Here is a 13,361-nt window from a genome sequence, read left to right as displayed (position 1 = left end):
GGTTATAAAGAGAACTTCGTTTCTTAGGCAATGTTTTCATCTTTTCTTTTATTTTTTTAAGTACGCCTCTGGGGTAAGAAATCAAGTCAGAATAAAAAAGAAGGATGGGGGCGTGTGGACTAGAAACTTTTCATCCTTCCCCTCAAAGTGCAGGCAGGCATTCGAGGGGAAGGAGGTCACTCCAGCCCCGCACATCGCTCCAGGGGCACCAGAGCAGAGCCGGAACCAGGAAAGGCCATCGTCCTGAGGCCAATGAGCCGAGGCCCAGCCCCAGGTCACAGGTGTGCCCCAGGCCAGGAATGCAGTGGGAAGAGCCTGGCAGCCCGCAGCACCCTCCGACCAGCAGTACCTGGGAGAACAGGGCTGCCATTGTCTCCACCCACACTTTCAGAGAGGGAGGGAGCACTGCCCTTCCCTTCCTTCACAGTGTGCCCAGGATGTGCCTGGGGTGCCTCTGCACTTCTCGGGCTAGAGGAGAAGCAAAACAGAGCGCCCCTTCTCTTCCTGAGTAGTTCCAGCTGATTTTTGTCATGGGGACCGGAGATGTCACGGAGGGACGGCCAAGGCGACCTTGGAACCAGAGGCCTGGGTGGCTCGTGCTCTCGAGGGCGGAGGGCGGCAGGGCCGGCACGTGACCCCACCCTGTTGCCCTTGGATACGGGCGGTGGTTTGTTTTCAAGTCCAGGAGTGGCCGCCCAGGGCCCTGGCGTCACCGGCCAGCAGTCAGAACCTGCGGGACCGCATGCCCCGCTACCCCAGCGGTGGTTCTGCCCCAGCCTCGGGGCCTCGGGCCGCTCCAGGGTAGGCTGCGGGTGATGGGGAGGCGGTGAGGAGTCTCCGCGCCCGGGGCTCCCCTTGCTGCCCGAGCGGGGCGGCTGAGGAGGTGGTCTCGGGCGAGGAGGTCGCCCGGCGGTCGGGGGAGGGCCCTGCCCAGCGCGCCCTGCCTGCGGCGGCCCCTCTGGCCTGTTTCCCGTTGGCCTCCAACGCTCGACCTCGCTCTGATCCCCCGTCCCTACTCCTCTAGGCTCCTTTGCCCCTCTCTGTCCCCCGAGAGAGACCCCCGAAGCCGCCCTCTCTTGGTTTGTCCCGGTCGGGCGCGAGGGGCAGGGCCTCAGACCCCCTTGGGCAGCCGGAGAGGCCCCTGCCCCGCCGCCAACGGCGCGCCGTTCCTCCCGCACCCAGGTTCCATCAGCACGATGCAGGCCGTGGAGGACAATGTGCGCTCGGAGGACCCCGGCGTTGCCCAGAGCGGCTCCTGCGAGCCCCAAACACCAGGACGGACCCAGAAGGACAAGAGCATCCCTGAGGATCCAACCCCTCGTAGGTCCTGTCCTGGGGGCGCCGACGCCCCTCGGGGGTGCTTAGTGTGGGTCAGGTCGGAAGACGCCCCTTAAGGGCCTACAGCGGCCGCGGCCCCACAGTTCTCTGGTCATCCTCCCTCTCTTTTGACTTGACCTTCTCCCCCCGCCCCCCCCATCTGTGGTCCTATTGACCACAAGGTCCTCAGAGTTTTTGGTCCTGGAGCAAGAAGTGACTTGGGCGTGATTACTTGAATCTGGCAAGATTTGAGGCTGTCTGTGCCCGTTCAAAGCCGTCTTTGTTATTCTTGTATTTTCAGTTTGTACGTGGAAAGTGGCAGGCGCCGGGGGTAGGTTTTAAAGAACCCAAATGGTCCAAGACGGGAACTGTTCTCTCGGTGCTTCGCTGTCTCAAGGGTAACCCTGCCCTGGGCTCATATTCTCCTCTAAACACTATAGATGCTAACTTCTACGTTCCTGCTGGAGCACAAGGCCGCTCGGCTGGTTTAATCTCACTGGGACTCATCCTGCCTTTCTCTTATAATAACCTCCAGAGAGTGTAACTAGTCATCCATCCGAAGACCTGTCCACACCCAACAACAGGAGTTAAATTCTTAAAGATTGAAGAAGAAAAATTGCTTCAAGGCCCTGCTGTTGAATTACGCTTGTTTCTCTTGCAGCCGCGTGGGGGCGCTGCTGGCTAACAGACGGGCACTAGCGCGGCAAACCGGGTGCTCGGGAAGCCCTCTTTGGGATAGCAGTCAGTAGATTGGAGCCTGTACGGTGTTAGGGGGGGAAGGGGGAAAGTCTCTCTCTCTCTCTTTTTTTTGTAAATACAATACAACCAATTGAAGTTCTTGAGGTGGCTATTTCAATGAATCCATAGGCAAAACAACTCATTAAAATGAGTAACTGAACTCCTCTTTTTAAAAATAAATTTGTAATTTTGTATACTAGGCTGACTTGGTTAAGGTACTTACTAAATTTTCTTGAAAGTTTCTTTGTCCTTGGGATCTGAATTTTTTAAGGCTACACTAGTGGCCTTTTACCGCCAGTTTCTGGCTGAGCCCGCCTCTGGCCTGGGTTTTGGAGCCCCACCGCGGTGGCCAGCAAGGACAATCTTGTCAAGGCAGGAATTGTCGCTTCGCTGTGGTTGGAAAGCGTTTCTGTGTGTATCTCCCCCAGTCCTTCAGTCAACGGTCAGAGCTTGACCTCTGGAGATTTTCGCTTAGTTCCCATTTTGAATTAGTGAATTACTAGTAGGTCTATTTATGTATTTGACTGAGTTCATCATTTTGGCTGGGACGAGAGCCTTCAAAGAGGCCTCATGAATAAAGGGACCTTCAGCTACCCTCGGCCGATTTGGAAATATCTGTGGGTATTAAAGTTTATCAAAGAAGGAAAATATTCTCCTAGATTTTTAGGACTAGAAAAAACCGAAAGATCATTTAATTCATTGCGATGTATATGCACAAATAGGAACTAAGTCACACATTTGTTTGGCTAGGTGCAGAGTCAGTGCTAGGGCTCAGCCTGACCTCCATTCAGGGTTCTTTCTATTGTAGAGGGAGGGCTGTTCTGGGACCACGAGGAGCCCTTCTGAGAGGTTGTTGATGCCCTTGACATCCAAGTCTAACTAACCCCAGCTTGTTCAACTCTGGTGCAGTGCAAACATAGTCCGGGGCCTTTCCCTGCCAGTATAATGGTCTTTTGTCATCTCAAACACTGTTCATGTGGGTGTAGGATATAATGATCTTATGGCAGTTTGGGGATGGAGAAAGTGATTTGTCTGTTTAACCCTCTTACAGTCTGGAAAGCAAAGTCAAGGAGACGATGCATAATGCCTTTTGGGATCGTCTTAAAGAGCAGTTATCAGCTACGCCCCCAGACTACAGCTGTGCTCTTGAACTCTTGAAAGAAATTAAAGAGGTGAGTGACCAACCTTCCATTTAGAGGTGTGAGGTTCCTAGACATTCCCGGCTCATTTGAATGCCCGTGGCTGGCAAATGCTAACTGAGCACGGTCCACGAATCAGTCAGGAACTAATCTGCAGATAAAAATTACATGGTAGTTTCAACAAGGAATTTCTTTTCTCTTCTTTTGCTTTTATTTTTCTTCATTATTGAGAGGGAGAGAAACATCAATGTGTGGTTGCTTCTTGCACACCCCCTACTGGGAAACCTGGCCCACAACCCAGGCATGTGCCCTGACTGGGAATCTAACTGGTTCAATTCACAGGCCGGTGCTCAATCCACTGAGCCACACCAGCCAGGGCTTGACAAGGAATTTTTAAAAAATATTTTATGCCCTGGCAAAAAAAAGAAATATATGTATACATATTTAAAGATTTTATTTATTTTTAGAGAGAGGGGCAGGGAGGAGAAAGAGAGGGAGAGAAACATCGATTGGTTGCCTCTCACATGCCCCAGCTGGGAACATGGCCCACAACCCCAGGCATGTGCCCTGACCATGAACTGACCTGGCGACCTTTCAGTTTGGGAGAAGATGCCCAACCCACTGAGCCACACCAGTCAGGGTCAACCAGGAAATTTTCATATAAAAATTACTATAACAGGAAATTGGAGAAATGAGGGCTTTGGGTTAGTAAGAAGCAAAGAGAACTCTAAAGAATACCGGAATATCAGCTGTAGGAGAACCCACCACCCAAGGGTTTGTTTGAGAGGGCACGTCTGTGCAGGAAGGCTGCTTGGCTGTGTGTGTGGCTGAGCACCATGCCCTGCTGGAGCCGAGCCCTGGGAGACGCCACTCAGGCTGCAGGAGCCAGTTGCTGGCACAGCCACTCATCCTGCAGGAGCCTGGCACCTGAGCATTCTAGAACCAGAGAGAGAGGCTCCTGCCTTTTGCAATGTCTTTCTATTATGTGCTGGGCACTCCCTAAGGTGACTGTGCCCACCCCCACCCCCCTGCCCACCTCCTTGGATGATATTCTCTCCTTTAGTGCAGATGAGATCCATAACTTGCCTCTAACCAATAGACTGTGGCAAAGGTGCTGGGGTGTCACATTTTGTTATGTAAGATAAGACTCTGTCTTAGCAGACTGGAGATTCTCTGCTGGCCTTGATGAAGCAAGCAGGTAAGTGGTCAACCACCTATGCAGAGGGTCACTCGGCTAGGAAATGCAGGTGGCCACAGGGTCTTTGCGGTCCGGCCTGGCCTGTTTCGTGAGCTCTGGAGCCTCTGCCCCTTCGGGGTGCTTGCAGCGATTTTCCAGTCCTGAGCAGAGAGGCTCATAAAACAAGCCTCAGTCATGCTTTGTGGGGTCCAGCCAGCTCCAGCAAAGAGGGCCTGAAAAGGGGCTCTTGTCCTATTAGCCCCTTTTCGACTTTGTTTCCTGGGCAGGTGTTGCTGTCGCTGCTCTCACCGCGCCAGAGCCGCCTGAGAAGTGAGGTCGAGGAAGCTCTGAACACGGACCTCCTCAAGCGGGAAGCAGAGCACGGGGCCCTGAATGTCCCTCACCTCTCCAAGTACATTCTCAACACGATGGCTTTGCTGTGTGCCCCGGTTCGAGACGAGGCTGTGCAGAAACTAGACAACATCACCGACTCGGCTCTGTTACTGAGGTGCGAAGCCTGATTACTGTGCCCTGAGACCTGTCCCCTTCTGCGGGCCAGACCCTGGGCGGCAGTCCCTGTCTTGGCCAGCTCTTCCCTGCTGAGACCTGACTAACTCCTTTCTCTCTGGCCTGTTAGCTTTTCTTTTCCAAACATGGCCTTTCAGGGCCCTCTGGTTATCCTTAGATGGACCGGACCCTGTGTAATGTCCTCCTGTAAGACAGTGTGCAACCTCTTCTTCCAAGCAGTTCAAACATCGCTTTCCCAAGTTGTCTTGTCGCAGTTCACATAACACGGACGGGCCAGGGTCATCCCTAGCTCATAGCTACAGAAACTAAGATCCAGATCCAAAAAGTTTGAAAAAAAAAAAAGTGATTGGCTCAGAAATGGCATCAGAACTACATCCCCTATAATCCCCCTTCCCAGAGACAGCTGACAGTGTGCTGCTGTGGTCTCCCACCGACTCCCTCTTCCCAGAGAACGGAACGGCGTTGTGGAAAGAGCCTGGGCTCAGAGGCTGCAGGGCCAGAGACCCGTGCTCCCCGCTCTGCCGTTCTCTCTGTGCCTCCGGTCTTGGGCCATGTCTCCTTTTGTAATTCAGTAGGCAGAACTAAGTGAGTTTTAAAGCCCCTCTAATTCTTTCTTTAAATTATATTTTATTGATTATATGATCACAGTTGTCCCAATTTTCTCCCTTTTCCCGCCTCCACCCCAGCACCCCCACCATTGATCATGCGCATGGGTCATGCGTATAAGCTCTTTGGCTTCTCCATCTCCTGCACTGTACTTTCCATCCCCAGGGCTATTCTGTAACTACCTATTTGTACTGCTGAATCCCCTCCCCTCTTCACCCATTCCCCACACCCCCTCCCATCTGGCAACCATGAAAACGTTCTCTGTATCCATGATGCTGTCTCTGTTCTTGTTTGCTTAGTTTGTTTTTTAGATTCCACTGTTGATAGATATATATTTACTGCCATTTTATTGTTCATAGTTTTGATCTTTTTCTTAAATAAGTCCCTTTAACATTTCATATAATAATGGTTTGGTGATGATGAACTCCTTTAGCTTTTTCTTGTCTGGGAAGCCTTTTGTCTGCCCTTTAATTCTAAATGATAGCATTGCTGAATAGAGCAATCTTGGCTGTAGGTCCCTCCTTTCCATGACTTTGAATATTTCTTGCCAATCCCTTCAAGCCTGCAAAGCTTCTTTTGATAAATCAGCTGACAGCCTTATGGGAACTTCTTTGTAGGTAACTGTCTCCTTTTCTCTTGCTGCTTTCAAGATTCTCTCCTTTAATCTTGGGTAATGTAATGATGATGTGCCTTGGTGTGTGCTTCCTTGGGTCCAGTTTCTTTGGGACTCTCTGAGCTTCCTGGACTTGCTGGAAATCTATTTCCTTTGGCAAATTGGGGTAGTTCTCCTTCATTATATTTTCACATAAGTTTTCAATTTCTTGCTCTTCCTCTTCTCTTTCTGGCACCCCTATGATTTGGATGTTGGAACATTTAAAGTTGTTCTAGAGGTTCCTAAGCCTCTCCTCATTTTTTGGAATTCTTGTTTCTTCATTCTGTTCTGGCTGAATGTTCATTTCTTCCTTCTTCTCCACATCACTGATGTGAGTCCTGGTTTCCTTCCCTTCACTGTTATTTCCCTGTACATTTTCCTTTATTTCACTTTGCATAGCCTTCACTTTTTCTTCAATTTTGTGACCATACTCAACCATTTCTGTGAGCATCCTGATTACCAGTGTTTTGAACTCTGCATCTGATAGGTTGGCTATCTCTTTGTCGCTTACAGTTCTTTTTCTGGAGTTTTGATCTATTCTTTCATTTGGGCCATTTTTATTTGTCTCAGCACACCTGTTATATTGTGAGGGGTGTTCTGAGCTTTAGGTAGTGAACCTTAGGTATTCATCAGGGCAGGGCAACCCACATCACAGCGTGTGGCTCTGTATATGGGGGAGGGGTCCAAGAGGGAACAGCGCCACTGGCTTGGCTCTTTTCAGCTCTCAGTCTCTTCCTCCACTACCCACAAGTGAATTGGGTCCTTCTGGTGCTGATTCCCAGGCGGGTGTGCTTGTGTATGTTCCAGGGCCCTGTGGGTCTCTCCAGTGCACTCTCCTGTGAGGCTGGGGGTTTCTCCTGCAGCAGCAACCCCCATAGATTTTCACAGCCAGAGGTTTTGAGGCTTTCTTTTCCCACACCAGCACCCTGGGCTGTGCAGTCTGTCTTGCTCCCCAGTTGCTCCTCCTGGGCTATCTGCATACGCACGTGGGGCCACCAGACACTGCCGCACCTGTTCAGTCCTTCAGCTGCCACCTTGACGCGTGTCCTCTCCACCCCACTGCCCGTCTCCGCTCTGCCTACCGGTCTGGTTGAATGTTTCTTCTATAACTTCTTGGTTGTCAGACTTCCATACAGTTCACTTTTCTGGCAGTTCTGGTTGTTTTTTGTTTTTAAATTTGTTGTTGTCCTTCTTTTGGTTGTGGGAGGAGGCAAAGTATATCTGCCTATGCCTCCACCTCAGCCAGAAGTCTCTCTCCTATACTTAATTTCTGATGGGACCTTTTCTATGCTGCTGAGGTCCTCACTAAATCCCTTGAGCATCCTTATAACCAGTGTTTTGAATTCCGCATCTGATAGATTGTTTAGCTCCATTTTGTTTAGTTTTTTGTAGAATTTTGGTCTGTTCTTTCATTCGGGCCATGTTTCTTTGTCTCCTTATTTTGGCAGCCTCTCTGTATTTGTTTTTATGTATTAGGTAGAGTTGCTATGAGTCCCTGTCTTGGCAGTGTGGCCTAATGTAGTAGGTGTCATGTAGGGTCCGGTGGCACAGTCTCCCCTACACTCAAGTTGGGTACTCGAGGTGTGCCCTCTGTGTGTGCTGAGTACACCTCCTCTTGTAGTCGAGCCTTGGTTGCTGTTGGCAGATCAATGGGAGGGACTTAGCCAGGCCAGTCCGCTGCAAAGATTGGCTGTGGCCAATGACCACCAACCTCTGCCTTCTGTGGAGGATCAGCTGTACAGGGGCATGGTGGTGGTGGTGTTCTAGTGTGGTCTGTAGCTGTCCTCTGGGTGTGCAGGCCAAGGTCAGCCCCACCCTGTGTTCTGCCCAGGGTCACCCTGCATGAGCTTTAAAGCAATCTGAGATGGCTGCTACTTGTGCTGGGCTTGGAGATCCCCAGGCAAAGCCAACCTGTGGATCTAGGCTGGCTGCTGCTAGTGTCAGGACTGGGGCCACTTAGCAAGAGTATGGGGGCTGGGGGCTCACTGAGGCCGGCTGTTGTCTGTTTGAGAGGATCTAGGAAGTTGTGAAGCAGGAGCCAAAACCTGCCACTCATGGAAAAGCCATTGTTAACAGCTGTAGGTTGGGTGGGACAGAGCCTCAAGGGATCTGCAGGGCGGGTCAAAACAGTGTGAGCCAGGGTGATGGAGTCTCCAGTGTGGCACCTGCCTGCCAGCTCTGTGGCTCTGTGGGGGGAGGGTTCAGAAACAGGACAATGGCCACCTTTCTGCCTGGGAGGAAGCTGTCTCCCAGCTCTTACCTCAGTGCCAGACACTTCAGTTTCTCCCTGTATGCCACTGGCGCCTTTCAAGCTGCGGCCCCAGTGCTGGACCTTGGGGGCGGAGGGCCCTGAGTAAGTCTGTGTGTGAGTTCTTTCAGATGAACTGCTTGGGACTCCAGAAGTTTTTTCCACTAACTCCATCCCCACTGGTTTTTGCAGCCAGAAGTTGTGGGGACTTATCTCCCTGGCACTGGAACCCTGGGCTGGGCGGCCTGGTGTGGGCCTGGGACTCCTCTCTCCTGAGATATGCCTCCCGAGTTTTTATCCATGTGGGTGTGGGACCAGCCCCCTGCTACCAGTCTGGATGGATGAGGTTCCTTTCATTCCGTAGTTGTCAGACTTCCGTTCAGCTGGATTTCTGACGGTTCTGAGTGACGGTCGTTCTATAGTTTGGCTGCAGTTTTGACGTGGCTGTGCGGGGTGAGCTGTGTGACCCGTGCTGCTGTGTTGACCCTCTAGTTTTCGAAAGCAGCGATTCAGGGGCTCCCGATGGGGAGCCCTCTCACCAGATCCCCTGTCCCAGAATCAGTGGTTCGTTTTCTCCGCGTTAGAGGGATCCTCCGTGTCCTTGGCCTGATGAAAAGGGACAGGATGAACTACACCATCCAGAGCCTTCAACCCCACCTGCAGGAACACTCCGTCCAGTACGAACGGGCTAAATTCCAGGAGCTCCTCAACAAGCAGCCGAGTACGTACAAAACTCGCAGGCAGGCGTGGGGAGATATGACCTTGGGTCTGACTTTTGTGACACCAGAGAGTACTCTGCCTCCTTTTAGGAAAGCTTCCTCAGTAGGGGGAGGGAGAGGGAACAGTTATCTAAGATAAAAGGACACCCCCACTCCCGTAAGCATGTGTTTATGGGCCAGGAGTACGTTTAGGAAAGAACCTTCTCTCCTAGTGTCAGGGGTGCAGATGCTGAAGCTGCTCCCACGCTCTGCCCTGTGCCAGGCCTCCTCGATCGCACCACCCGGTGGCTGACGCGAGCAGCAGCAGACCTGGGCACGCTGCCTCCGGCTGGCCCCGAAGCTCCTGAGCCTTGTGGTGTGGCCTGCCCCTCTCCGAATGAGCCAGCCCACAGCCCCGAGCCTCTCAGCCCCACAATGGTGCTGTCCCAGGGTTTCCTGAACCTTCTTCGCTGGGACCCTGATGATGAAGAGTTCCCCGAGGTAGGCCTGTGTGGGGCGCTGCCTGTGGGCTTGTACGAGGTCCTTCCTCCACAGGACCCTGCTCTCTGACCGCCCGTCCCCTCTGCGTCCTTAGACGCTGCTGGCAGACAGAGCCCAGCTGCAGGAGCTGCAGTCCCAGCTGCTCCACTTGACCATCCTGGCCTCGGTCTTGCTGGTGACCAGTAGTTTCTCTGTCAGCGCTCTGTTTGGCTCCCCTGAGTTTGTGGATACGCTGAAACGCAGAATCCAAGCCTTCATGGAGGAGTTTAATTCCAGGTGAGCTGCGTAGGTTCTTTTTCTTTAGAGGACATGACGTGTGGTAAGAGCACGGGCAGATAAGGAGTGATTGCTTATGTTCCACCACAAGCCACAGACAGGCCCTTTGGAACCGCCCGCAAAGATGATTGGTGTCTTTCTGTAAGTGGTCTTGAGGCTTGTGACAAAGGAAAATCAAACTTTGTCCCAGAAGAGTAGTGCAGAGTAGTTTGCTACAAAATGACACATCATCTCGTTGCTACAATGCAGTCATCATGTGGCTGAGCGGGCGGCAGTGGGCTGGCCTCACGCACACGCACCAGGAGCTGATGGGTCAGCAGTACTGACTGACGTCCACCATGTTGCTGACATCACACCAGCAGAATCAGAAGGCCAGGTTTGTCACTCTAGTTGGCGAGAGGAGGACAAATGGCCATGGAAAATGTCCAGGAAAGTCTTAGAGATATATGGACATACGTACATGTAAATAAATTCCACGGGGCCGAAGAATACTGAGTTGGTCCAAGGGCAGAAGTGAATGCCTGTCCGGAGCTGGTTTCAGTTTATCTTGCTTACTAAGAAGGAGGATGTGGGGTTGCCTGCAGCGGACAGGCCATATCCGGAGGTGAGAGTGAAGACGCTGTATCTGCCCGCTGGGCTCTGCGGCTCCCAGGGGCTGGCCGAGGGCAGGAGGAGGGCTGGGAGTCTCCCTCACGTGGGCCCTGTGGCGGGCGTGGGGCTTCCCAGGCTCTGGGCGGATGCCAGGGCCACCTGGGGCTGCCAGCTGAGTGTCCTTCGTGCTCTAGGCCTGAGGAGGCCATGCTGACCGTGAGTGAGCAGATGTGTCAGGAAATCAATCAAGGCCTCGAGAACATGGGCCTTGCTGCTCTGAGCAGTGACAACACAGCCTCTTTGATGGGACAGCTCCAGGACATCGCCCGCAAGGACAACTGTGTCCGCAGCGTCATCGGTGAGTGTGCGTGGGGGGTGGGGGTGAGGACGCTGTGGAGAGAGGTAGATTCCAGCCCTGTAAGCCAGCTACTGGACCACTTAACAGGGACAGTGGCCACTGGGCAAGTTGCCGTTTGGGCTTTAGTTTTTCGAAATGCTGGGTTGAAACATCTTTTTTAGTTTAAAGGCCGACTCTCTGGTTCTAAGAAAGATTTGCACCCAGCAGACCATGACATCGAGGCGTGGCATTCTGTCCAACCGACCGGGTTAAGTCATCCCTGACCTTCTAGGTCACTTTCCGGTTGCCGTCTATGACGTGTGGCACCCCCTCCCCTGCCAACAAGAACCTGCTGCTGAGTTACACTGGCGGACATGTTTGCATGGCAGCGATTCCCCCGCCATCCCGTGCTGGGGCGGAGGCTACGAACTTGGCCTCTCGCTGTTCCCCTCTGCCATCCAAAGGATCAGTTTAAGATCTTTCCGGTAGGATCGAACTGGTGGATACTTCGGTAATCTTTGGAACTAGTTTTCAATCTTCGCTTTGTTCTTGGGAGCGAGATGGCAGCCCCCTTCCCCCCAAGACAAAGCAAAGTTCCTATGCGTAGCCAAGTGAGTGGGTTAGTGAGTGTCTCAGCTAACGCAGAACCTGGAGCGGGCAGGGCAGGCATGCGTCTCCCTGAAAGGCGCCTGCCCTGCCCCTCCTCACTGTCTTTTCCTGCTCACAGACCAGCGGGTCCACTTGTTTCTCAAATGCTGTTCGGTTCTTGGTGTGCGGCGCTCTCTGTTGGGCCTCCCCAGAAGCCTGACTCTCATTGAGGCAGAGCTGGCAGAACTGGGCCAGAAGTTCGTCAGCCTAACGCACCACAATCAGCAGGTGTTCGGCCCCTACTACGCGGAGATCCTGAAAACCCTCAACCCCTCGGGCCAGGCCGCGGAAGCTGAAGCGGATGAAGCGGAGTCTCCCTGAGAGCCCCAGCTGCAAGCCCCGGCCCCTCGGACCTGGGAGAGAAGCCCATCACTCCCCGGGGTGGGGGGGCTTCTCCAGTGGCCAGCGAAGCAGCAAGCCTCTCCCCTCCCGCAGCCAGCACTGGCGCAGTAGTGACTAAGCACGTAACACCGACTGGCCCAAACCCAGTCTCTAATAAACACCAGAAAGCTAGCAAACTGCTCTTCTCCTGCTGCAGCTGTGGGCAGGCCCGCGGCCAGGCCAGCGCCCTCCACTAGCTAAGGAGCCAACAGGCCCCAGTTTCTCCTCCACGGGCGAGATGCTCCCTTCCGCACGCGGAGCTGAGAGGCCAGGGCACACAGGTGCTGGCATTATTTCGTTTAAGGGGGAAGCATGTCCCAGAGGGCTCTGAGCGCCCTGTGGAATTATCAGAGTGTGGGTGGAGGGGCTTCTCCGGCAGTGAGAGATGTGTTTTGTCCCATTCAGCTCAGGGCCTGGGCCTGGCCGAAGGAAGGTCTTAGGAACCTGATCCCCAGGGCCTGACTCCCTGCAGATTGCAAGTAATGCAGGGAGAAGTGAGAGCCCAGTTTCCCCTTCTGGGGGAAGCGCGCTGGGGGAGGGGGGGCAGACCCGGGATTTCTCCCTCACGTATCAGCGTCCAGGCTGGCACAGCTGGGCCAGGGACTCACCCGGGCTAAGTTTCTCTTTGGTCTGGTCCCCCCACGTCTGAGCGTAGGACGCTTCCCGGCGGGTGCAGTGGGCGTGCAGGGGTGGCAGCTGCTGTCGCCCGCTGCTGGCACCCCTGTCGGCATCACAGGGGACAGCAGTGCGGAAAGGACCGCAGCTGCAGAGACCCAGCGCGGCTGAAATGAGGGCGCCGCTCCGCCTGGATTCGCGCCCCCCCCTCGTGCTCTGGGGCGCACGTGAGAGCGCGAGTTTCCGGCGCGCTCTCAAGGCAGGGGCGGAGAAGCAGGTGCCGCCCGCAGCGGTGGGTGCACACCTCGCGTAGGAAGAGCCGAAGCGACCGAGGTCGGGCAAAGGAGCCCTGGGGATGCCCAGGGAAAGGAGCGTGTTTCATACACGGCGAGGTCTGCCTAGAGGAGTCTCTGAATTGCAACAGTTAATCCGAATGTTTAAACAACCCACCTTTGGGGAGCCTCGTTATCTTAGAGGCGGAGGCGCTCTGCAGAGATTCCTGGGGATTCCGGTGCCAGGGGCTGCCTGGCGGCGGGTGCGGGGTGCGGGGGCGCTGACAGAGAGCCTGGCTTTGCACTTCATGATTCAACTCTGAAACGATGCGTTTCTCAGACGCCGTTCACTGTTTTCTTGTGCTTTCCACGTGGGAGGCCGGGCCCGACCTAAACGAGGAAGAGCTCCATCCAACCCCGCACGGGGATGGCAGGATGTAGATTAAATACTGTGGTGAATACACAGGAAAGTTGCCCTCCACGGCAAGTGGTGCAATGCCGTGCGGCTACTGCCACCGGCTACCGCAGACGTGGGCCCCCTGTCCGCGAAGCGGTCGCTTCTCCTCCTTCCCGCCCCATAGGCGCCCAGCGCCCCCTAACCTCCTCTCTGTTTCAGTGGATTTTCTGCCTCCAGAGA

The 13,361-nt window shown here is 53.8% G+C and overlaps 1 protein-coding gene across 1 annotated transcript; it reads left to right on the top strand.

The window, feature by feature from the left end:
- The first annotated feature begins 768 nt into the window (after positions 1–768).
- TCP11 (t-complex 11) lies at positions 769–11,700 on the top strand. The gene is made up of 9 exons (XM_053914033.2): positions 769–801; positions 1,183–1,324; positions 3,107–3,227; positions 4,659–4,879; positions 8,990–9,126; positions 9,387–9,604; positions 9,699–9,880; positions 10,666–10,829; positions 11,517–11,700. Exons 2-9 carry the CDS (start codon positions 1,197–1,199, stop codon positions 11,624–11,626), a joined length of 1,281 nt encoding a protein of 426 aa, XP_053770008.1. The 5' UTR covers positions 769–801; positions 1,183–1,196; the 3' UTR covers positions 11,627–11,700.
- Positions 11,701–13,361: the final 1,661 nt, after the last annotated feature.

The sequence above is a fragment of the Desmodus rotundus genome, chromosome 11, assembly GCF_022682495.2.
Source record: "Desmodus rotundus isolate HL8 chromosome 11, HLdesRot8A.1, whole genome shotgun sequence".
Classification (NCBI taxonomy): domain Eukaryota; kingdom Metazoa; phylum Chordata; class Mammalia; order Chiroptera; family Phyllostomidae; genus Desmodus; species Desmodus rotundus.
This window is presented reverse-complemented; position numbering and strand designations above follow the sequence as displayed.

What these genes read in the sequence shown, in the direction of transcription:
- TCP11 (XM_053914033.2), top strand. Translation starts at nt 1,197, where the DNA reads ATGCAGGCCGTGGAGGACAATGTGCGCTCGGAGGACCCCGGCGTTGCC. An exon ending in ATGATGAAGAGTTCCCCGAG is followed by an intron (nt 9,605 to 9,698) that starts GTAGGCCTGTGT and finishes CTGCGTCCTTAG; the next exon opens with ACGCTGCTGGCAGACAGAGC. An exon ending in ATGGAGGAGTTTAATTCCAG is followed by an intron (nt 9,881 to 10,665) that starts GTGAGCTGCGTA and finishes TTCGTGCTCTAG; the next exon opens with GCCTGAGGAGGCCATGCTGA.